Consider the following 26,000-nt stretch of genomic DNA (forward strand, 5'->3'; position numbering starts at 1 on the left):
CATGCTCTGTGCTGACAGCTCAGAGCCTGGAGCCTGCTTAGGATTCTGTGCCTCCCTCTCTCTCTCTGCCCCTCCCCTGCTCGCACCCTGCCTCTGCCTCTCTCTCTCTCTCTCTCTCTCTCTCTCTCTCTCAAAAATAAACATTAAAAAAAAGCCCAGAAGATTACTGGCAAACGATTGTAGGATCTTATAAATCAAAGGGAACTCACAGACTGTTACACCCTTGACTCCACAGATGCCTCATTTTGCTTAATCCAGACTCTAATACTTAAATTAAGTTTCTGTGTACTTACAAAATCTTTTTCTCTACAAAACACACATGGTAATTAATAAAATGTTGTCACATAAATTAATGATGCTCTTCTAACACCCACCCAAGCTACAAATCCTGCCAACTCCAAAGGAATTTTATAAATAGCCACGAAAAGTGTCAGAAGTGTCATGTAACTGACTGCCTCAGTGTCCCAAAATAAGAAACACTGTCACCAAATGGAAGGGCTGTCAAAGTAAGACCTCACTACGATGCCCCACATACGCCCTAGGATAGCGCGGAGGAGAAGCAGGAAAAGATGTGAAAGTGATAGGAAAGAAACAGGATAGACAAAGCAGGGAGGAGCCAAGATGGCGGAACAGCAATGGCAGCTTTCTGTGTGTCTCGCGTCCATGAAATACAGCCAGACCAACACTAAACCATCCTACACACCTAGAAAACCGATTGGAAGATTAACACAGCAATCCGCACAACCTGAACCACAGAATTCAGTAGCTACGTGACACGAAGAGCCGAACTTGGGGAGCAAGAAGCCCCGAAAGGTAGGGAACCCCTTTTGTGGGCCGAGAGAGGACGGAGACTTGGGGAAGGGGAGAGCGTACGGGAAAAGCACCCCTCCCCAAAAGCAGCTGGAGAGAAAGTGGAAAATTGGAAAGAAACAGGCTAGGGGTGCCTGGGTGGCCCAGTTGGTTAAGCATCAGACTGTTGGTTCAGCTCAGGTCATGATCTCACAGTTCATGGGTTCGAGCCCCACGTTGGGCTCCGCACTGCCAGCTTAGAACCTGTTTGGGAGTCTCTATCTCCCTGTCTTTGTCCCTCCTCCGCTTGTACACACATGCATTCTCTCTCTCTCTCTCTCTCTCTCTCTCTCTCTCTCTCTCTCTCTCTCTCTCTCAAAATAAATAAATAAATAAATACACTAAAATTTTTTTAAAAACAGGATAAAAAAGAATCTGAATGAGGAAAATCACGAAAATTAGAAGACACCGAATCGGATCTAGGGAAGGAGTCCAAGGCTGATGTATGCTTGCAGCCTGCCTATCCTGTGCAATCAGAAGGCAGACCTACACTATGCTGAGCGCTGGGAATTCAAGGTAAGAGCAGGAAGACAAAATTTCCGCGCTCAAAGAAAGTCACAGTATGCAGGAGGGAGGCAGGTAAGCAAACCAGAAGCTTCATTACAAAGCGATAAACACTCTGGGGAAAAAATGGGAATGGAACTAGGAGCGCAAAGAGGTAAAGCTCCTGATTCTTCCCAAGCAGAGGAGGACTGAGCAGGGGCAGTGCGGAGCCTCAAGGGCTGAGGAGGACGAAAAGCAGTGGAGGTGAGCACTGTGTTCCCTGTAAAAGCACAGGCGAGGCGAGAACACAGCACCTCCCACCTCGCCCGCAGGTCACGTGGCCTGGTGAGCGTGCGCAAGGGCTCTTACCGAAAAGGGTCAGATGTGCAGCGGAAATAAACTAGGAGTCGGACTTTATTCCATAGAGTGACGGGAAGAATTTTAAGCAGAGCAGCTATATGACCCAACTCGTAATTTAGCAAGTGAATCGGCCAGATGGGAGGGGGGCTCGTCCCGAGAGGAGGAGGCCAGAAAGGAGGCTTTGCAATATTATCCAAAGCATGAAGAACAACCCGCACTAAGGTGGAAGTCTTGCGGACGGAATGAGGCGAGAACTTTGTGAGTCATTAGGGAAAGGAGCTGCTAGGACCTCATGGATGCTTGTAGAAGGTGAGGAGAGGTCTGCGATAAGGGGTAGTGAGATAAGGGGCCCAACTCGAAACAGAGAGAGTCCCCAGCAGCGAGAAGTGGCTTCAGAGAGCAGGGGGCCTCCCGAAGGGCATCAAGGAAACAGCACGGTAAGAGGGCAGGAACCAGAGAGGACTGGAGGAAAGAACCTGATTGGTCACATTTCTTCCCTGACTCAGGTCAGAGTCTGAAATACACTTGATGCTGGTACCCGTGCAGTCTGTTTTGTTATGAAACGGTCCTTCTGTAGAAAGAATGCCCGCTTAAAGCTAATATTTATACTTTTCTCCAGCTGCTCAGATTGCTTCCAAAATGAAACCACACGCACACAAGCATTCCACAGTGTCAACTCTCGAGAGAGGGATCGGGGCAGAGAGAAAGGTTTACTTTTCACTTTGACACTTGGGTACTCTTAAAATTATCTAACTTGTATCTTATTTTTATTTTTAAAAAGAGCAATAAGAGTTACCTGGCCAGAAAGAAAATATTCCTTTATTTTCTTCTTTCTATCATTCTATAGACGGTAAAACTATCTATACACTTCTACAGATACATCATATGAAGATCCACAGAATGGGGCACCTGGGTGGCTCAGTCGGCTAAGCGCCCCCCTCGTGATTTGGACTCAGGTCATGCTCTCACAGTTCATGAGATTGAGCCCCGGCGGGGCTCTGTGCTGATAGTGTGGAGCCTGCTTGGGATTCTTTCTCTTCCTCTCTCTCTGCCCCTCCCCTGCTCGCTCACTCGCTCTCAAAATAAACAAGGTAAAATAAAAGTAAAGTCAGAGAAAAGGAAAGAAAAAAAAAGAAAAGAGAAAAAAGAAAAGAAACAAAAAGAAAAGAAAAGAGAAGAAAAGAAAAAAGAAAAGAAAAGAAACAAAAAGAAAAGAAAAGAAAAGAAAAAAGAAAAGAAAAGAAACGAAAAGAAAAGAAAAGAAAAGAAAAGATCCAGAGAAAAACAACTAGGAAAAGAAAACACTTACCAAACTGGCAATTACTTCTGGTTTGGGATTGAGGTGCTAGTCATATGGGATTTCAGCTTTTTTTTTCGTTTTTTTGGTAATGTCTACATGTTTTACAACAAAAATACAGTTATGTGCTTATTTATTGCTATTCAAGAGAAACACAGCTAGATAATTAACATTTGTTTGAATTGTTTCCCCAAAGTCTGGATACTCAGAAGTTATATGCGCCCATCTACATGCTCTTTGATTTAATAACACTACTCTATCATTTATGGAAGTGAAATGCGGCTCTCTATGCAAGTGTCAAGGTTTTATTTACATTTGTCTCATTCACAGAAGATCTGAAATTTCCCTAGATACATAGGCTCACAAGGGGCCCAGCCACTGACAGGTAAAAAGGCAGCAATAATTCCTGACTACGTAAAACTGCCTGAGCTTTCCCTGGGGTGGGATGATTTCCCAGACCCTGTGATAGTTCTGGCACCATATCTGGAACAGGAGAGAGAAGGAGGCGGTATATCATCTGATGTTTTAAATAGAAATCCTGAGATATTTCATACATACACAAGCAGATACCCTTAGCTACCTTTTTGGTCACATCTCACTCTTTTTTTTTTTTTGCTTTGAGTCTTGCTTCCTTGTGTGTTTTTATGGATTTCGCCCATCTGATAAACACGTAGGCTGACAGGTGCCTCAGAAGGAGATGACTTTCCTCCTCTACTCCGTACAGAACAACGCGGAGCTGAATTTCTTGAGCTGCAATGTAACGACCGCATTTTTAAGATTTTTTTTTTTTTTAAAAATCCGCATCGCGTTAAATTCGCGTCTCAATCATTTTTCTGTGTACAGTTCAGTGGCATTAGGTATATCCGTACTGTTGTGCAAAACAAAAGTTCTCTAGAACTTTTTCATCTCGCAAAATAAAGCGCTATACTCATTTAGACTGATTCTTCTTCCCCCCCCTCCTCCGAGGCCCCGGTAACCACCCTTCTGTGAATCGGACCACTCGAGGCACCTCTTAGCAGTGGAATCATACAGCATTTGTCTGTTTGTGACTGGCTTATTTCACTCAGCACAATGTCCTCCGGGCTCATCCGTCTTGAGGCAGATGTCAGAATTTCCTGTGCTTTTAAAGCTGTAAAGTATTCCGGTGTACCTATATGTCAGTTTTGCTCATCTGTTCATCCATCAATGGATACAGGTCACAGGGATACAGGATACAGATGGGTACACGTCTTGGCTACTGTGAACAGTGCCGCTAGGAACATGGGATAACAACTGCATATTTTAAAATATGACGTGCTGCCCAGGAAGAGAAAAGCTAAGATGAAGCATCGGAATGTTCTCAAGGTCCTACACCAGAGCACCTTAAACAGCCACGGAAAGCTCCGGCCACCCTGTTTTTCTCTACTATCATGAAAGCATCCTTATTATTTTTTTAATTTTGTAACATTGATTCTTTTTTTTTTTTTTTTTTTGAGAGAGAGACAGAGTGCGAGCAGGATAGGAGAGAGAGAGGGAGAGACAGAATGCGAAGCAGGCTCCAGGCTCTGAGCCATCAGCACGGAGCCCGACGTGGGGCTCGAACTCACAAACTGTGAGATCATGACCTGGGACGAAGTCGGACACTTAACGGACTGAGCCACCCAGGCGCCCCTAGAGCATCCTTAAACACACAACTAGACCAACCATCTAGGAGGAGGAGGTTTCTGTAATAAATGCTACAAAATCTTTCTTTCCTTGGATTCAACTTGCCCTGACTCTTTTTCATAGTGGAAACAGTAAGACCCAAAAGGCCAAGATCAGGAGAGGCTCCGAGGAAAAAGGGACCTAACCCACTGTCCTGGCTGCTGCTAACTTTGGCAAAAGAACCGGAGTCACATGAGATCCAATCCAGGTCAGTAGGGAAGAAGACTTCATATGCTGGACAATGATATTAAAATTTAGGATCAGGGGCGCCTGGGTGGCGCAGTTGGTTAAGCGTCCGACTTCAGCCAGGTCACGATCTCGCGGTCCGTGAGTTCGAGCCCCGCGTCAGGCTCTGGACTGATGGCTCGGAGCCTGGAGCCTGTTTCCGATTCTGTGTCTCCCTCTCTCTCTGCCCCTCCCCCGTTCATGCTCTGTCTCTCTCTGTCCCAAAATAAATAAACGTTGAAAAAAAAAATTTTTAAATTTAGGATCAGTGACTCTCAACGAACGTGCCGGGAGCGAGCCATAAGTGTGCTCCCAAATTTTGATCAGTAAAATGTATTTTTGCCACAACTGAACGTGCAGATTGTTACTATGGAGCCTTAATGGAATACTTAACAGGGAAAGATATGAGATTCCGAGTGGGGCAAGGAGGGGACTAATAATTTGTTCTAAGTGAAACGTAGGAGGGGCCATGCTGGACTTGGAGTAAGAGCGTGTGTGTATCAGAACATTATGGAACTCTGACCCATGAGCTCAGTAAGCCCGGGTGATCAGGGCAGCCAAAGCTCTGCTCTAACTAGAAGGACAAACAAGAGAATTGTGTGATCACTGTGGATACCCTTACAGAGACCATAAACTCTGCTTTGTTTAGTAGCAGTTGTGTTAAAGTCAATACTGACATGCTTGTTTATAATTTATTTATACCCAAATGTGACATGCACAAAACACATTCCTGCCCAAGTGCCTATTTTCTTTAAGTGTCTCCTATGTGGCAAATAACTTGGAAGGTGCAGCAGCAGTGGCCGAGAGACCAAAGACTCACAGATGAGAATCCCAGCCTCTCTCTTCCTCTCTGTGAGAGACAGGATTGACAGTTTATTAGGAAATAGCAAAGCAGCATGCAAATGAAGTTATTTTTTCACTGTCATTTACGAGTGTTATTATTTTCAACTAAAGATATCCAACTTGGGGCGCCTGGGTGGCTCAGTCAGTTAAGCGTCTGACTTCAGCTCAGGTTACGATCTCCCGGTTCCTGGGTTCGAGCCCCGCGTCTGGCTCTGGGCTGCCAGCTCAGAGCCTGGAGCCTGCTTCGGATTCTGTGTCTCCCTCTCTCTCTCTCCGCCCCTCCCCTGCTTGCACTCTGTCTCTGTCTCAAAAATATTCAAAAAAAATTTTTTTATACCCAAATTAATTTTCCAAGCCTTTTTTTTCCTCTTTCGTTGTCACCCCGAATTGCTGGTGCCAGTTTGGCAATGGATTGCTAACTTCTGTGAGGTTAGATAACTTCTATATCAGTTAATGTGCTAGCAAAGGAGGACACTGCCCCTGAGTCTTCTGAACACAGAACGCAGTGAGCCTCGGCTCCTCTGTTCCATCCATCTGGATTGACAGAGGACCAAAGGCAATTTTCATCTACTTAAGGTCACTGATAAATGTTGGGCTGTGCGCCTACGTTGTCAAGGAGTGGAAACAACCACTGAATCGCATGTGAATAAATTACAAACTATCCTTTACACTTGACATTTTCCTGAATACACCTCCTGCTGTGGAAGCCCGTGCCCCATAAACATCTTCAGTAAAGCGGTGATAAAAGCAAGAATAACAACCCTCAAATGACGCGTTGATCAAATTTAGAGAAGTCAAAATAAGCAGTATTTTCCTTACCAGTTAAATGCAAAGGTTACACACACACGCTCACCAACTGCCTCACCCCTTGTATTAGGTTATGTAAAACATTTGCGTTCAGAAACAAATAGGAGTGAAAGCCACCACCAAGGTCTAACAGTTGTCTAATAAATATTTTAATTGAATGATATTTCTAAATATGACCATACTGCATTGAGACTGCTTGGGAAGGAAATATGGGCTACATGTAATCTAGAAAGTTTGCCTTTTTTGAGAATGGTAGACTCCAATAAAATTGATTAGCAGAAAAGAATATTAGAATATACATACGCCACAGTCTACGTGTGGAATATGAAATAGAGAAAATTGAGCATGGATGGATGCAACCATTCAATATCACACGGCGGGTTTTCAACGAAAAGCAGTAAAAATTGACTGCCATCACTGTGTAATTTCCTAAAATGGTCATTTGTTTAATAAGAGCTATTTCTGGGGCGCCTGGGTGGCTCAGTCGGTTAAGCGTCCGACTTCGGCTCTGGTCACGATCTCTCGGTTTGTGAGTTCGAGCCCCGCGTCGGGCTCTGGGCTGACAGCTCAGAGCCGGGAGCCTGCTTCCGATTCTGTGTCTCCTTCTCTCTCTGCCCCTCTCCCACTTGTGCTCTGCCTCTCTCTGCCTATCAAAAACAAATAAATGTAAAAAGAATTTTAAAAAAATAAGAGCTATTTCTATGGGACAAACATCAAAGCTATTCTTATGAGATGAGTTAACTATATTTGAAAATGGTAACAAGACCATTTGGAATCACTCCAGCATCGACTCGAAAGAAGACCGTATCTATCTCTAAAGCGTCAGCAGATCATAATTTGTTAATTTCCCTTTGCCATTGTAAAAAGCACAACTCCTAACTTACTGTAAAAAGAGAAAATCTAAAGGCAAACTCGTACGGTGATGACCTCGTGGATGCAATGATACATACGATCAAATCGTTTGATATGCTACAGACTATTTCCTGCCACTTTCCGTCTGTAACGGTGAACACGGTGAAAGTAACTCAAGAAGAGGGCAAAGCAGCTAAACCCGTTGCTTAGCTGGAGCCATCAATACAGCGTGGAGACGATGTTCAGAATCTGACCTAGGGCATCAATAAAACAACCAAGACGTGGACTCTTTCAACGGGGCATAAGCGCTATGTCATTAATCGAGCTTGGATTGTAACAGTCTACTCAGATAAGGTGACAAATTAACCATATGGCTACCTCATAGATGACAGAACTAAAATATATTAAACTCTGTGGGGTAAATATACCCATAGGCAAGTCTAATATACTGACATTTTTAATACTAATTGAAGCTGATTGATTTACGTATTCTACGTTTTCAACTCTCCAAAATGATGTATTTAATGTTTTATTTTTAAACACAATTAAAAAATAATATATAAATATATACATACTGCAAATGTAATACAGATAACAAATTCATTTAAGCCCATTTATGCACATTAGTAACACACCATGTGGCAGAAAGAGTAGGACTACAAGAAGACCCCTTGGCGATTTATTTTATATTAAATCCCTAATGGCCTCTCCTTATCTTTGCAAAAATATGCACGGAAGTCCAGACTATGCAGCCATTGAAATGAATGGTTATTTATTTGCTAAACGAGAACCCTATGTTTAATGTTCCTTAGACACAAGGTAGTCTGGAAAAGTCGCATTTCTACAGCTCCATACATCATTTATTTTACATACCCTAACTTCTCACAACAGGCAGCGGAAAAATATCGCTGAACAGCATCGTAAGTTGCTGAGATTTTTGTTTCCGATTCCATTACTGGAAGATTAAATGTTAACATGTTTACTTGCTTTTTTAGCAACAAAAACAAATTCATGTACCATGTTGGTGCCCAACACATACATGAATATAAAAATGGAAGAAAGTTTGCAAATATCCCAAACTGAAATCAAACAATGGGTGAATATTCAAAGTTCAAACCTGTACATAAATCTTCATTAAATGCAAAAAAAAAAAAAAAAAAAGAAAGCTTCATGTACTCTAAATTTGTCTGCCAAAAAAAAAAAAGTATTGATAATTGGAAAGTTCCATCAGGATGTTCCTACTCTTGCAAAGAAGAAAGCTTTTTTCCCCCTTTATATCTTGGTCCTGGACATGTTACCTTTTAATTTTCATGCTGACGCCAACACGCTCTCCTGTCAAGTATGGTTCAGTTTTAAATCATTTCACTTCGGGTTCCTACAGCCAAAACGTTGTAAGCCCAGGGAGATCCTTAGGAGACAGGCACTTAAGCAAAAACACATTGTTTGCTCCCTCTCCTACGCCTTCTCCATTTGGCTTCCAACAGATTCTCACGTAGAAAAAATTGAGACGGTTTTTAAGAAGAAGGAATTCACAAAGGAACGAAGACCTGGCAGGAGGAATTCAAGGAAGGAGCGATGGAACCACCCCCCCCCCCCCTTGTCTCAGAGAAAACCGTAGTTCATGTTTCTCGACGGGTATGTGAGTCCTGTAAGCAGGACTCACAAGGGGCTAATCACACGGGCCAATTCTTGCCCCGATCCTACGGAAAACATCAGGCAACCCCCCTGGTTTTTCTGGTCAAGTTTTTGTTACTCTCAGGTAGCAAAGCTTCTCGGGCATTTCAATTCACAGGAAGCAGCCTCAGTTTAGTAGTCTGGCAGAATTGCCAACTTTTACGGAGTTAAGCTACTCCCCTCCCCCAGGGAGTCCCACTGCTGGTGGGATGCACTGTACCATCTCCTCTTCCTTCTTTCCCCATCCACCCCCTCTGCTCCTCATTCATTTTGCGAACTGTCGCTCCTGACCCTTTTTGAGTTGGAGACTAGGAAGCCAGATGACGTAGGAGAAGCAGAAAAACTGTCACCTGAGCGGCGCCTGGGTGGCTCAGTCAGTTGAGCGTCTCACTTCAGCTCAGGTCATGATCTCATGGTTGGGGAGTTCGGGCCCCGCATGGGGCTCGCTGCTGTCAGCACCGAGCCCACTTCGGGTTTCTGTCCCTTCCCTGCGTGCACTCCCTTTCTCCCCCAAATTAATAAATCTTTAAAAAAAATGGCCGCTTGATTATTATGTGATGGTATATCTGTCTACTAGCTTCCTGTCCCTCATAGGTGGGTCACCTTCCCGGGCTCCCTGTGGACTGGCAGAGCCCTCGTATCCTGGACAGTTGAACCCCATACTTGTTCCTCACTTCCCCAGCCCCGAGGAAGCTGGCTCTGCTCTTAGCTTCTCCCAGCCGAGATCTGCCTGTCTTCACTTCAAGTCAGCCCTCGTGGGCAGGATCTATTAAAACCTGCATGCTGGCTGTCTCTTGCAGGTGGCTCAGAACTGGCCCACATAGCCATCCTGCATCTGCTTTACTCCAACAGTTTTCTCAGGGTGAGGGCTGCTCCCTGCAGCCACCTGTTCTAGATCTTACTGCCAACGCAGCCAGCTCCGCGTATTTCTCACCCTTCCCCTTTTCTAGGCACGAGTGAAACATACGCCCAAACACGGTGTCCCCCAAATTGAAAGGGGCACATAGGAGTCTCTCTGAGGAGACCTTCCCGAACCTAGTGCCCCAGCTTGAGGTGAGGGATCGATGCCCCTTCACTCGCAGTCATATGGGACACGGACATCTCAAAACGTGTTCTCTCTTCTGTTTCCAAATTTCAATCCTCTGATTACGTCTAAGATAGTGAGAGTAGCTTGAAAACATTGTAATCAGGCTTCCTCCACTTCCTTTGAAAATTTGGTGTCACGGCCTCACACATCACCTTGGGGAGAGTTCTGTACGGCCTTGGGGCTTCAGCTGAACTTCCTGCAAGCTGTCTTCCTTGTGTCCCTGCAGAGCACATCTCCACCCTCCTCCGTCCTGCCTGCCACACAGTGACTTTATAGACAACATCAAGAGCCTCTTGCAGCCTCTGGTTTTCCGTTGGTTTCAGCCAATAGAAAACCCCAACAGGTGCTGAGATGGGGGAAACAAAAGAGCGAGGGCAGAGTGTTGGTTCCTCCATTTCCCTCTGTTTGGGGTCACCTTGAACCTGGCCACCCCTTGACCAAAGACTCTTCGTGAGGTGACCCTCTCTTTTCAGCCTTCCCCTTCCAGGGTCTGGAAATCTTCTCTCTTCCCTTTTAGGCTTAGGGTGGCAACCTCTGGGATACTATAATTTCATATTACTATGAATTCTTGAAAATTCAAAGTAAATCTTTATAAACATTTTTAAAATATCTCACAAAAATATCCTTATTACTGAAGACCTTTAAGCCTGCAAGGAGAATACTGAAGCCATGGACCCCTGCCTGGTCCCATCCTAGAAGGCAATCAAAAAGCAAGAACTTTATTCCATCTCTGTCCTCTTTCAGTGTTGTTCAGCAATGGGACTCTTCTAATGAGTCACATTCTAATGTGACTCTTAAGAACACTTGATAGGACTACAACCATGACAAAGTTCACAAATACTTAAGACTCCTGTTTGGAGGTTCTGGTAGATTTTTTTTTTTAAGATTTTTTTTTTAACGTTTATTTATTTTTTGAGAGACAGAGCATGAGCAGGGGAGGGGCAGAGAGAGAGAGGGGGAGTCACAGAATCCGAAGCAGGCTCCAGGCTCTGAGCTGTCAGCACAGAGCCCGACGCGGGGCTCAAACCCATGAGCAGTGAGACCATGACTTGAGCCGAGGTTGGACATTTAACCGACTGAGCCACCTAGGCGCCCCGGTTCTGGTAGATTTGAAGTGGCCACAGATTATTTCTAGTTCCTCCCAGCTGGAGGTGCAGTCTCCTTCCTCACTCTTTTTCTGGGCTGGCCCCATGACTTGTTTTGACCAAGAGCATGTAGTTTGACCTGGTGGGACTTGAGAGCCCCCAAAATTCTTGCTTCTGCCATTTTGAAGGTCTCTGTTTTCAAGCAAAGAAGCCTGGCATGAAAGACCACATACAAAGAGAGACTCAGCTACCCAGCCATCCACTCCAACCTTCTCAGCTGAGGCTCCGTCCACGTGAGAGAGACCACCTTAGATTAACCAGCCCCCGGCAGAGCCATGAGCTGACTGTGGCTGCATGAGTGAGCTCAGGCTAGACCTGTAGAATCGCAAGAAACACTAAATTGTTATTTTGAAGCCACTAAGTTTGGGGGAAGCACAGCCTTTTCTATCTTTCCTATCAGAATGTATCTCTCATGCTTGATGAGAGATAACAATGATGATGATAACAATAAACTTATTCTTCTGTGACCCAACAGAGAACAACTGAAAGAATAAGGGCTTTGGAATCAGAGGTCCTTGGATCGGAATGCCCACCCTGTGGCTTGAGGTAGTTTATTTTCCCTCTGTGAGTCTCAGTTTGTCCACCTGTAAAATAGATACATAATAACTGCCTGTGTCATGAAGAAGGCTTCAGAATTTTAAAAGATAGCTAACATAAAGCACCTATCACAGTACTCAGTGAACACCAGTTCCCTTCCTCAGTATCTGTGCATATGCATGCAAAAGTTGGGACCTGTATCAAATGGCTCTTAGCCCATGGAACTCAAAGTAGGTCCCTGGGCCAGCAGCATCAGCATCCCAGGGGACTTATTCGAAATATACATTTTTAAGTTCCGCCCCAGAGCTACTGAGCCAGAAACTCCCATGTCCTGTATTGGTCCATTAAACCAATTAGAATCACCAATCTTTCATAAGCTTAGGGAAGGCCAAAACCCCTATATTGCAATATCTAGTCCACATTTCAGCTACATAGCAGCTGCTCAATAAATGTTTGAGGGCAAATGACGACGTTAATGAATGCTTAAACAGGTGACAAAATGATTGTGTGCATTCAAGCCCTCCTTCAACCCTGTTGTACCAAGGGCACGTCATCTGATCTGACGGCTGCGAGGCTGAGCTAGTGATGTTAATGACTGCAGTATAAGATGGGAACCTTGTTGTTTGGCCTCCATGGATGGGTAGGGAATGACACGGGTGGGGAGGTACAGAATGACTCTTGCGCTTTTGAGATAAAAGAAAGTACTTTCAAAGGCCGGAACAGATGTACTTGGCATGGGTATTTGACAAGAAACTGACAACTAGATTTCATAATGGTATCAGGAAAAGAATCCTACTCTAAAACGCTGGATGGCAACACATGGCCACAAATACCTAATGTCACGAGCTACTTTTTCTGGAAGAGTCTATTACAACCCATTTATAAGCTGGAAATAAGGACAGACCTATCTTAAAGACTCGTCATAGACATTCAAGGAGACAGTGAAGATAAAATATATGCTACATGGTAAACACTCAACAAATGTTGGCTACTACTGTATTGATTTGTTTTAACTTGACTTATTCAAGGTGAAGACTAGCCCCGCGCTAGGAATACAATGAGCATTAAATTATTCTTTTGATGGAATAAAAGACAACAATAAATTACCAAAGCCTAGGTCTGGCACCTTCTCTGTTTTCCTTTTTCCACCACTAGGTGACACCACTGACCTGTCATAACCCATTCTCCTCCACTAGCCTTCAACACGGCCAACCTTAGCAATCACTGTGGATTAAGGAACAGCAACAAAAAGGTATCTATTCTAGAAAGTAACTGTCCTAAATTATTCCTTTGTTTGAGTCTCCTTATTTCTCTGAATTGCCACTGGCTATTTGGTATAAATTCATTATTTCATTTCAGTGTGTACTAAAAAAAGAGTCCTTGTTACTCAGGGAACCAATTCAGCATTTACCTATAGGGACAGGAAAGGGGCATTCATACAACCCCGCTCCACCGTCTCTCTTTGTAGAGGTTTCTTCTGTCACAAGAAAAGGGAACAATTTTCCTTTAGCCTCACAGCCTGCCTCTCTATGACAAGTTGATACAATGCAGTAATTAACCATTAAAATATTGCATATGATTCACAGGAGTGTTACAGACAAACTAATTTAAACCAAGGGCAGGTCTTCAAATCAGCAAAATAACTCTGAAAGCAGGAGAGAGAGAGAAAATAAACAAGAGAAAAGGTAAGCAACAGCTGCTATTAAAAGTAACGCCAGGCAGCTAAAACTGGCCTGAATGCATTCCTAAAAATGTAATTAGCCAAATCCTTCTAGAAATTAAACCATCAAAATGACATTATAGTACACTTAAAAAATGTATTTACAGAGTGAAAGAGCAGTCATTCTAGCGTCTCACTATGTCCTGAGGGTTTCGGTTCGCATAAAGAAAGATGCAGAACAGAATCCGATATCGTGGCATGAAGAAAGTCCAAATTGTCACAGATATATTTTGTGAAATGCTGATTCTTAAGTCCCTCAGCCATGCGGAAGGGGAGGAAGAATTCACTTAATAAGCTGTTTTGTGGTTTCTTTGTCATCTTATGGGAAGATTAAAGTGAACAGAACCGATGTCTACCTGTTAGCTTTGCAACTACCGACATTTCTGGAAGGGCAATAACCAGAGAGGTGTCGAATTCTCCCAAATTCCTGGAGCTCACTTCTCAGCACGATGGGCATTAATACCCAGGTTCCTTCACAAGGCAAGGGCCAACTGACCTCATCCTACAAAAGGATCTCAATAAGACAGGACTGCCTGCTGATGACTGTTGAAGAAGTGGACCATTTGTAATTATATGAGATGCAGTGACTCGTGAATTCATTCGAAATGCCTCCCGATAATATGCCCATTTCCCCGAAGGTGAATGTGAATTTAAGTGACAGGTCCCCAGATAAAGTCACAGAAGTCCCAGAAACGCAGCATGCAAATGAGAGCCGGAGGCATTTTGATGACCTTTCTTATTGGCTTTTGAATGACAAATATGCATTAGGAAGTTCCTGGAAGGAAGTTTGGTCATACTCGGGCAGAAGTGGCAGTGAGGAGGGGAGCAGGGTTGCTGAGGAGCAGACAGACGGACATGTGGAAAAGGGGCAGGTGTGCAAAACCTACTAAGAAAAGGCAAGGTGGAGAGTGATGCGGTGATATGGACAATCCACGGCGTGGTCCAAAGAGGGTTACAGAATTCACTCACACAGCCTGTGGTTGTCGAAGCTTGGGAGGAAAATGGCAACAATGTGTAGGTGGAGAGACTGAGCTCTGGGTCTCCAGCTGAAGAGAAGACAGCAGGGAGGGGGAAGACAAGGCATCCAAGGCTGCCAAGAGCCTGAGTCCCCAGCATGCGTGGTGACCGGCAAGGGAAGGTGGGGTGGCCGTGATCTTTTGTGTCCAGACAGCAAAGGCCTCAAAGACTAATTATTCGATGTTGTTCAGTATCATACACGCGACCTGTTATCTCAGGCTGCTGGGGGGCCCCGCCTCCTCTTAATCTATGCTAACATGATTAGCTGTCGGAAATATACCACCATTGGCCAAAATGCATGAAACCAGATGAGTAAGTTATGAATCAGAAATTAAGGTCCTACTCTCCCTTGATTTATAAAAAGTCCGGGACTGAATGACACAGCCTTGGATACCAAAAGCAATTGCCTCCTTAGGTGGCCTCCAAAGATAGCCACCTTCAAATTTCTTCCCTCTCTATAAGCACATGCTAGTCCTCACATCAAGAATTGGGGTCTAGGGGTGCCTGGGTGGCTCAGTCGGTTAAGCGTCCGACTCTTCGTTTCAACTCAGATCATGATCTCACAGTTTCGTGAGTTCGAGCCCCGCATCAGGCTCAGCACTGGCTTCATGGAGCCCGCTTGCGATTTATTCTCTTTCTCTCTCAGCCCCTCCCCCACTGGCACCGTCTCTGTCTCTCTCAAAATAAACAAACTTGAAAAAAAAAAAAAGAACTGGGGTCTAATTCTCACTGATGTTCTGAAACTGACTTGTACAGGTTAGTGAGAGACAAGTACAAAATCTGGGGGAAATCTGAAAACTCACCATTTGCAAATTAAACACAGCCATTACAAAACTTGAATTACATGTTTTATGTTAAGTTGTATCAAAAATAGAAGTCAGAATCTGAAACACACTCTTTCATAATTATTTTATTATCTGTTACTATTATCTGTGCTCTTTAGATTATTTATATCTATAGTAGCTGCATGGGAAAAATGCTATTATAATGGCATGCTTCTGCACATCTCTTCCCCATTTGTTTTGTGTGACAAATAAAATTATAATATATTTAAAGCCTACAATTTAATGACTTGATATGTGTATGTATCTGATATAATAGATTTAAAGTCTGCAATTCGATGATGGGTATGTATGAGAAAGGATTCCCACAATGAAATGAATTAGAACATACATCCATCACCTCACGTAGGTACATTTTTATCTTTTTCCTTTTTTTCTCTTGGTGAGAACATTCACGATCTACTCTCTGCAAATTCCAATTATACAATAAAGTATTATCAACTATTCCCAATTCTGTTTTGATAATATCATATGGGTACTTCCAAATTAGCCATAGTAGGAATTTACACTACAGAAATTGGCCAACACTACAAGTCAAAGGTTTGGTTTTTTTTTTTTTTTTATTGTTGTATTGCTTATCTATAGCAGGTTAGGAAACTACAGTCCACAGACCCAAAGCAGCTCACTGACTGTTTTTGTATGGCCCATGAGCTAAACATTTTCTTTTTTAAACATTTTTTAAAATGTTTTTATTTATTTTTGAGAGAGAGAGAGAGAGACAGAGACAGAGCATGGGTGGGGAAGGGGCAGAGAGAGAGGGAGACACAGAATCGGAAGCAGGCTCCAGGCTCCGAGCGGTGAGCACAGAGCCCGACGCGGGGCTCGAACCCATGAGCTGTGAGATCATGACCTGAGCCGAAGTCGGACACTCAACTGACTGAGCCACCCAGGCGCCCCTAAACATTTTCAAATAGCTGCTATTTAAGTTCCTGTATACTATCCTCAATCTTGCATCTTAGACCACAAAGTCTAAATTATTTCCCACCTGGATCTCTATGGGAATAATTTGCCAGGTCTGGACTTAAGAAAGTTATAGAGAAGAAGTTAATAATTCAAGTTAAACTTCCAAGCGTGTTGTGTCTCTAGCCATCACATTGTGAACAGCATGTGCACAAAACCATGCTGTTGTTGACAAACAGGTGGAGTTCAGACAAAAGTCTTTGTGGTATCATTGTCTTGTTAGGGGAAACAAAAATATCAACTGTATTCTTGTTTGAAACTAGAGCTGTGCATCATCTGCAATGTACAAGTTGCACAAAAATTAACTAATTCATTCATATGAGATTTAATCGACTATGATTATTTATGAAAAAGGGGTTTTTAGAAATTGTGTGCTATATATTCTTTATATCAGTAATATGTGTGTGTGTGTGTGTGTGTGTGTGTGTATGTGTGTGCACACCTATATATTTTTTCCAGACATTTACCAGCGTACTACTAATTTCCCTTGTGTCATCAGTCTGGGCTGATCTCTGAGACTTGCATGAACAATCGAAAATGATGGAAGTCATATTCTGAGACACTTCACGTTAGGCCACAAGAATTGCAGCTGCTGCCCGAGTCTCTCAGAAAGCTCGCTCTTGTGGGGTGCCTGGGTGGCTCAGTGGGTTGAGTGCCTGACTTCGGCTCAAGTCATGATTTCGCGGTTCGCGAGTTCAAGCTCGACATCGGGCTCTGTGCTGACAGCTCGGAGCCTGGAGCCTGCTTCGGATTCTGTGTCTCCCTCTCTTTGTCCCTCCCCCACTCCTATTCTGTCTCTCTCTCTCTCTCTCTCTCTCTCTCAAAAATAAACAAACATTAAAAAAAAAAAAAGCTCGCTCTCGTGATTGTCTCTCTTGGAACCTACGTGCCACACTGGGCGAAACTCAAGCCAGGTGACAGTCACAACTGAGCTCACAGTTAACCGCCACCTGACTGTTAACTGCATGAGAAATTTTGAGCAAGCACCATCCAGCTGAACTCAATAAACCCATAGAATATGAGAAATTCTAACTCCTATAACCTCCACGTTCTGGGAATGGCTTGCTACACAGCAGCACATGACTGGAATACGGTTTCGCTTTGGGGAGGAGGCAGTGAGGGGGCAGCTAATTGGACCCAACACATTATGATCTCAGGAATCCTGGCTCGGGGGACTGCAGCCCTGTTTTGTTCCGAGCTCTTGGTTCAGAAGCAAGTACAAGGACATGTTTGGCGGGGGGGGGGGGGGGGGGGGGCTTGAAAACAAAATGTAACAGAAAGGGGGGAATGGTAATGAAGAATAATACACATCCACCTTTGCTTATAAATCGGAATCACCTAACGCCATCCTCCGCTAGAGATGCAAGTGAAATACCCTCGAGCACTGACTCTACCTTGTTCCTTCCAGTCAACCCCACCCGGGCTTCCCGGACCGGCGCGTGGCTCCTTCCGCAGCCTGCTTGCTTGCTTTCTGCACCAAGTCAAATCACCATTTTTGTTTGAGGCCAGCATCGCTTAAATTCCCCTCCCCGCCCCAGCCTCGCTGCATCCTCTCTCATTATCTCATTCCCACTGCACAGCTGCCTAGGGAAGTCAGTGGGAATTTCTGAGCCCAGAGGAGAGGTTTATGCCCGGGGAAGGCTCTGTGTTTTCTCTAGCCCCCTTCCCGTCTCCTCCACGTAAACGCGTTTTTATCAGGATTACAGGAGAGAAGGACAGAGGCCCAGGGCACTACCCTGTGCCAAGAAAAGCACAAAGCACAATGAGTAACTTTACAGTCTTTAAACTCTGGATCACCATCTATCTCATTCCTGCGGCAAAATGGTAGCTGGAAAAGCTATGTTGAGGTATTTTGTACAATGTAGGGAAAGAAATGCACAGAAGTCGGGCTAGATGGGCCAAGTTCTGTGAATCCATATGTGAAGTCCATCTGAAATCGGCCAATCGGTAAAACAGAGAAAAGTTGTCAACAAACATCAACTTAGCTCCAACTTAACTCAAGCTGTAGATATGAAACAGGAATCCCATCATAAGGCATTAGAAGGCACTTCTAGATAGGCTGTTTTTCAGGCTTCTTTGGTGTCTTTGGAGTATTTTTGGCCATCTACAGAAGGAGCTACCTACATACAAACTGTAAGGATTCTAAATATGATAAGCGTCAGCTGCTTAGTACATTTTGTTTCAAAGACAAAGTGCTGTTGCCACCGATATGATAAGCCAGTTTTTAAATAAGGATTTTTAATTCTCTCATCTCAGTTATGTCTTATTACCAAGAACCACTCATTGTAGCTCCAAAGGAATGTTAGTCCACTTTTATGGTTCTTTCTTTCTTTTTTTTCATCCTGCCACTGTCCTCAAGAAGCTACGAATTAGTAGCTCTAAATTCATCCTTCAGATGCCTCACACACACTGATTATTAAATTCACACAACGAGGGGCGCCTGGGTGGCTCAGTCGGTTAAGCGTCTGACTTCAGCTCAGGTCACGATCTCGCGGTCCGTGAGTTCGAGCCCCGCGTCAGGCTCTGGGCTGACGGCTCGGAGCCTGGAGCCTGTTTCCGATTCTGTGTCTCCCTCTCTCTCTGCCCCTCCCCCGTTCATGCTCTGTCTCTCTCTGTCCCCAAAATAAATAAACGTTGAAAAAATAAATAAATAAAAAATAAATTCACACAATGAAAGTTACTGTGTTTGGCATTTCCTTCAACCCCCTTTGGACCCTTGGGCCAGGCATGAACTGAGAACTCCTGACACCTCAACTATGCAGAGTTTTGTTACTTGGGGTTAGTATAATGCTCAAAAGTAATACTGCTTCATTCCAATAAAAAAAAATCTCTACCAGGGGCGCCTGGGTGGCTCAGTAGGTTAAGCGTCTGACTTCAGCTCAGGTCATGATCTCATGGTTCGCGGATTTGAGCCCTACATCAGGCTCTGTGCTGACAGCTCAGAGTCTGGAGCCTGCTTCGGATTCTGTGTCTCCCTCTCTCTCTGCCCCTCCCCTGTTCATGCTCTGTCTCTCTCTCTCAGAAACAAACTTAAAAAAAACAAAACAAAACTCTACCATTAAATTTTTTTTCAATAACTGCTCTCCATTTGGAGTACTGATCTGAAAACGTTAAATCACAGCAAGGTAAACCCGAATACTCCTGTTCTTGAATTCTAGAAACGGGCTGAGAAGAAACATCACACTTTCCTTCCTACACGGTACGTCCTACCCAGTCCCTTGCCCCGTAATCTTTGTTCCTATTTACTTTTATGTACTTGCTTTATTGACCAAATCTCCTCTATATCAGGGGCCGAAAATTACTTTCAGTATGAATACTTGGGAGTTAGATGATGTTTATAAATAAAAACTAATGATTTTTAAAAGAAGCAAAGAAGTGAAGACAAAGAGGAAGAAGGGCTGGTATGAAGAGTAGAGAAAAGAAGGATTCAACCAAGGACGGCTTGGGGAGGGCTAGCCTACAATCACTGACTCTAGACGACTCACTGGTGAAGCCCAGAGGGGGCTCAAAGCCTACAACTAGCCTTGCCCAAGGGTATCATATCCCAAACAGTGAAAACAGTCCTGGGGTGGGACAAACATGGATTTTACTTCTGACTGTACTTTGGACAAATGATCTAACCTCTTAAGATTCCAATGCCCTCACCTGCAAGATGGAGATCGTGGCAAAGACTGGCTAAGTATTTTTCAAGGTGGTTCTTCTTGGACACGTAGCTAGACTACATTTCTTTGCTTCCCTGCAGCCAGACATGACCACGGGACTGCACCGACGAAAGGTGAGCAGAAGTGATGGATGCTACGTGTGGTCCTCCGAGCTCTTCCCCCCCTCGGTGATAGAATGGAGATGCCTGCAGGCATCTTGGGAGCTACACAGTGAGCATGGTCTCTGGGTCACCCGCGGCCACTGGACCAGGAACACCAAAGTGGATCACTGCGCTGGCAAAACCTGAACAATTTCCGTGTTGAGTCTCCGAGAGTTGGGGGTTTATCTGATACAGCTGTTAGAGCTACCTTAACCCCTATAGGGGGGACCACAGCACGCTTGTCTCATGAGCTTTCTGCGAGGGTTAAATGAGATGATGCTTGCAAGTCCTCACTCTACTGTCTGCTACGCAATGAGCGTTCGCTATCAAATGTTAACTCTTTAGCAAGGAGGAGCCGGCATGCCTGGATAGTAGACGAAATGGAGGCACTTACGACTTAAAAACCTGGAGGCGAGGTGGCACAGATTTCCACTGGTTGGCCAGTTGGGTTTGAAAAGTCACCTTCAGTGTAAGCGTTTGGTGTTTTAAAGAATATGCTAAACAAAAATAATCTATGCTCCCTGGAAATATTAACTGTTATGAATTCCATGACACAACAAAGTATGTACTTACTCTAACGGTGCTTCCATCTTGAACTCCAGAATCTCTAAACTCAAACAGTGAGAAATCATATTTGGTGCTTAAAATCGGTATACCAGATTTTGGACTGGTGTGCACAAGTCTTAAAGCCCCGGTTACAATGGTTCTCATGATGCTTCACTGCGGCCTTAGAAAATGTTCCCTTTTGTTAGGGAAGAGTTTAACAGTGATCTTGGGAATTCATTTTGGTCTGGGCTCTAAACGCTAAGGGAAAATGTTGGTACTTTTCCCTCCGCGGCGTTCCAAGGTGCAGCTTGGCTGGTAATCTCTACAGGGCAGAATGAGTCAGCGGTCTGAGTCACTTTACCAGAATGTATCCCATGTGTTCTGTTCCAGGTCTCAAATAGCAGAGTGGCTGGTCATGAGGAGGCCCCGGGCTGAGAGCACAGCAGAACCCTAGAGAGAAAACAAGCCCTAACACTTCCCTCAGACTCCAGCTCCAAATAAAGGAGTCGAAATGTCAAGGGTAGAAAATCCCCACTGCTCCTCATTTAAAGGAAATTGATTTGAAATGAAAGTAAGCGGAAGCAGCAACACATCAAATGTGCTTAGCAGGCAATGGGTTCATTCAGACAGTCTTGTAAGTTTTATTCCTTGAAATTGTCGGGAAATGACTACTTTTACAAAAGTATAGTTTACTGGTTGAATTGTGTCCCCCTCCCCACCCCCAGATTTATATATTGAAGTCCTAACTTCCAGTACCTCAGAATGTGACCTTATTTGGACAGAGGGTCGCTGCAGATATAGTAAAGATGAGGTCATTGAGTGGGCTCTAATCCAGTATGGCTGGTGTCCACATAAAAAAGGGCAAATTTGGACACAGAGACAAGGAGAGAGGAAAGATGATGGGAAAATAAAGGCAGAAGGGTGCCCTGGTGGCTCAGTCGTTAGGTTGACTAGTCGTTCGTCAGACAAGCGTCTGACTCTTGCTTTCGGCTCAGGTCATGATCTCACGGTTTGTGAGTTTGAGCCCTGCATTGAGCCCTGATTTGGGTTCCCTGCTGTCAGCAAAGAGCCCACTTTGGATCCTCTGTCCCCCACTCTCTCTGCCCTTCCCCGCTCATGCTCTCTCTCTCAAAAGCAAACATTAAAAGAAAAAAAAAAAGAACACAAAGTTTGTTCCAGTGAAACACGTGCTTTGATATCCACAGATGCTTTCCTTTCTTTTCTGATGAAGGCTTTATTATTTTTAATTTTTATACTTTCTAGTTTCTAATAAGGATTTGGTTTTTTGGCAACCTTTATTTCTCTCTATTGGTTCCGCCACTAAAATGCCAGGTTGGAAGCTTCACTTTTGGTGAGCAAAGCCTCACGTATGGACTTATCCAATCACTATGCTGTACATCCGAAACTAACGTAACCTTGAGTATCAATGAAACTTCAACAGAAAAAACAAGAGAGATTGGAACAGAATCAAAACCACTTGGGCTTCTCTTCTGATAATCAAATTGGCAAGCAAGGAAAAGGGCACAAAGGGTCAGATACAATGATAATCAGTGAATGAACTCCCAATATGTAGTGTGTAAGCCCCACAAGATGTGTGCTATATTTGGACTCAGAACAACATGGAGGTCATGTGAAAGGGAGAGCATATCTTCTCCGTGGTCCTAGCCTCCAAGTCCTCCTTGTTAAGAAGGGCTCCTCCTCTGGCCAAGCTTCTGGTAAAGGCCACTTTTTATCTACTGCTCCTCAAAGTTACATTCATTCTGACTTCATATGGAGCAGACCACCGAAACTCTGTATCATGACAATTATTTGCTTTCTGTGGTAGATCTTTCAATAATGTCTACAACACTGATTAGATTACAACTCTTATCTGTGATATATACTACCATGAAAATGAGAAAGAAAGGGGTTAGTAGCTTTCTCCTTACAACATGACCCAGCTGTCAAAGCAATGGTTTTACCTCCTAAACCTAATTCACCTCAATTAACTTAAAATATTGTCTAACTGCGATTGAATAAATACGTGAAACGAGCTTGAAATTAATGGAAGACACGATAACTATTTCAGTCCTAAGCTGGTCCTTTAGACTTAATTTTGCAAGAGTTTCAGGGAATGTTATAAGCAATGGAGACTTTATAAAAGTCATCAGGAAGTAGCTAAGTCTTGAGATACGCTGAAGTATCTACAAGACTATGAAACTTAGAAACTATGAGACTTAGAAACTCATAGGAACTGGGGCTCCTGGGCGGCTCAATCGGTTGGGTGACCCACTCTTGATTTCAGCTCAGGTCATGATCTTACGGTTTGTGAGTTTGAGACCCACGTTGGGCTCTATGTTGATAGCTTGGAGCCTCCTTGGGATTCTCTCTCTCTCCCTCTCTCTGCCCTGCCCCTGCTAATGCTCTCTCTCTCTCTCTCTCTCTCTCTCAAAATAAATAAATAAACTTTAAAAAGATTTAAAAAAAGAAACCCAGAGGAACTAAAAATATTTCTTTGAGAATCCAAAGGGCGTTTAGACAGCTGCTCCAAAACACACAGAATAAGATTGTGGGTATTCCATCATGATTTTAAAAAGTGAGGTCCATGGGAATGGAAAGGAGGCTGAAATATAATCAAATGTGAGTAGGGATCAGAAAACACCACATCACGGGATGCTCTGTGGAGAAAACCAAACTCTTCCCTTAACTGGGAGATTTTTTCCAACAGACAGACAGAATAAATAATGTGCGTTTTCTCTTTCAAAGAAATCATAGGAAGTTACTAAGGAGATGCTTTCCCATTTCTCAGTCATCTTTACTATCCCCATTATGCACAAGTGAAAAGCTCTCATTCAGCTGATGGGAGTTTAATCTGTGTACCCTTCTTTACATATACAAATGTCCTTCCTCCTCCCAGAAGATCATATAGTGTTTCCAGAGATATACTTAACTGCCTGATTAATTACTGGACCTCTATGTAAATTACTGTAAACATGTAGATGATCATTTTATCACTTATTCAGCTCGACCAACATTTACAGTTTAACATATCTGACAAAGCCATTTATATACCCCTATAATATAACTAAAGGTACGTGAAAGCTATGGTAAGTCTATAATAATAGCCTTAAAATAATTTGCTAACTACAGACAGTTCCCTAAGCAATTACAAGATGCTGTATGTTAATTTAGAAAGGAATGCCAAACAAGGCATTTAAAACCTAATAAGATGCCATTAAATGAAGGGAGACAGGGGAGGGAGGAGGGGAAAGAAAACCCTAAGGCTCGAACTAGGAGAAATGATTCTCTGAGCTACTGACCCTTGCAAGATCCACGTTTTCCTTGGATTTCTATACACAAAGCAGATTTCTAATTGAAGGTGATTATCTAGTTACTACATCCCAAATTGCATGTGTTTCTTGTATGGAGTCACATCCACATCTAATTATATGGAGCATTTATCAATATGAAAGTCCATAGAAATAATTGAGTCAACCTACGAACTACATACAATGAGAACGTGCTCTATAAACCATGAGGCACTGTATAACCACCAAATGTGATTATCTCCAGTGACAACAGTCTGCCTCCTGGTACTCATATGGATCTATTCAGATTGACATCTGAATTAGGATGTCAATCCACTGGGACTAAACTTTCCACAGAAATTACAGAAAAAAAGCACCTGGTTTGCTCTTGGTTTTTCTGAGGTATGGATACCTCACGCGTACCTGCTGGTCACTAGAAATACACACGTCGATGTCGTCATCGACACCATGAGGAAAAAGAAAAAGCATGGCAACACACAATTCTAAAAACAAAAAGATGAAGTGCTATACAGCAATTTTTGTCGACATAAACTTGAGAGCTGAGTGCCTCGATCAAGGCAACGTAACAGTAAAGAAATATGCAGACTTCTGCATGGCACAAATGTGCTTCTGTAAAATATCATCCCCGTTAGTTAGGTTAATTAAGATGAACATACAAGTCATCGAAAACCCCCAAAGTCGACAAAAGATAATTTACCAAGGAAACACACAAAGGCAAAAGTAATATTCACTCTGAGTCATTCATTTAACAGATTGGAAGGAGCGTCTCATGAATACTTGAGCTGTCACCATTGATTACCAAAACTGACACGCATCCAAATAGCTTACAAGGGCCAAAGGACAACCTGTTTTCCTACAAAAGTTCGATGGACAATGTGGGCTGGTGCACAGAATGAGTGGAAGTGAATCTGATCCCACATACAATCGCCGCTATTAAGCGGACTATACATACGCACACATACAAACTTGAGTATTTGCGTTGTAGGTTTTGTTGTACTCAGATGAATGAAATAGCACTCATCCTGGGAATCCATGTTTGGCATTTTCCATTGACTTAGCACAGTGTTTCCATCCAAAATAATAACCTGCATTCCTAGTCAAATATATCACAACGAAGCATTCAAAGCAAAAGACCAACACTGACTTATGCTGTAGAATAATCTTTTGTAAAATTTGTCATTGCCACCCCCCCCCAAAAATAAACATTCCCACCCTTACCTCGAGGGTCATGTTCACGGTACTGATGGCCACTTTTATTTCTCCATCTGACAGTTCTTTTATGTCCTTCAGCATTGTCTGTTCAATACTTAAACCTACAGATGAGAGGGGAAAAACATTATTTACACTTGGGGAACTGTTTTGGGTAATATCAAGGGACTATGTAAAGAATTCACCCTGTTAATTTCAATGTATTCTCCCAATAAGATCTCTTTTACCCATAATGAACACACACATTAAAGCAAAAATCACATCAGAGACAGTATTTGCACCAGTTAGTTTCCTAGCAAGAAATAGAATTCACCCCTCATCACACACACACACACACACACACACACACACACACACATACACACAGAGTTTTTAATGGTAGGACATATACAGAAGTATGGGTGGGGCCAAGAAAATAAATAAAAGATGGTGAGGCATCCAGACACTGGCAAAGGGACCAGGGAAGAAATAGACCTGAAAGTGCAGGAGAGGGGCCGTCAAAAACTTTGCGTCAAATCAGTAAGGACGCAAGGGAGAAATAGTACAGCCTCTTTATTCTCCTTCCTTGGATCCTCACATCCCTTCACTAACCAGAAGGCAGAGGATTAAACACTCAGAGGTCAGCCTCTAGAGGCCCACAGCAGACCAGGGCAGAGAATGGAATGGGGAGGAGTGAGCCAATGACAAAAACCTAACATAATCATGCAAGCTAGCTAAGGAATACATCGCAAGATCAAAATTTGCTTTCAGGATG

The 26,000-nt window shown here is 43.5% G+C and overlaps 1 protein-coding gene across 9 annotated transcripts in view; it reads right to left on the reverse strand.

The window, feature by feature from the left end:
• Window positions 1–26,000, reverse strand: part of PRUNE2 (prune homolog 2 with BCH domain) — a 276,216-nt gene that overhangs the window by 162,787 nt on the left and 87,429 nt on the right. For all 9 annotated transcript variants that reach the window (XM_019815787.3, XM_045043727.1, XM_019815782.2 and 6 more), the window contains exon 6: window positions 25,256–25,350. In XM_019815787.3, the coding sequence (XP_019671346.2) occupies window positions 25,256–25,350 (95 nt within the window). The remainder of the gene's footprint in view (window positions 1–25,255; window positions 25,351–26,000) is intronic.

Source organism: Felis catus, chromosome D4 (genome assembly GCF_018350175.1).
Source record: "Felis catus isolate Fca126 chromosome D4, F.catus_Fca126_mat1.0, whole genome shotgun sequence".
In the NCBI taxonomy this organism is placed as follows: Eukaryota; Metazoa; Chordata; class Mammalia; order Carnivora; family Felidae; genus Felis; species Felis catus.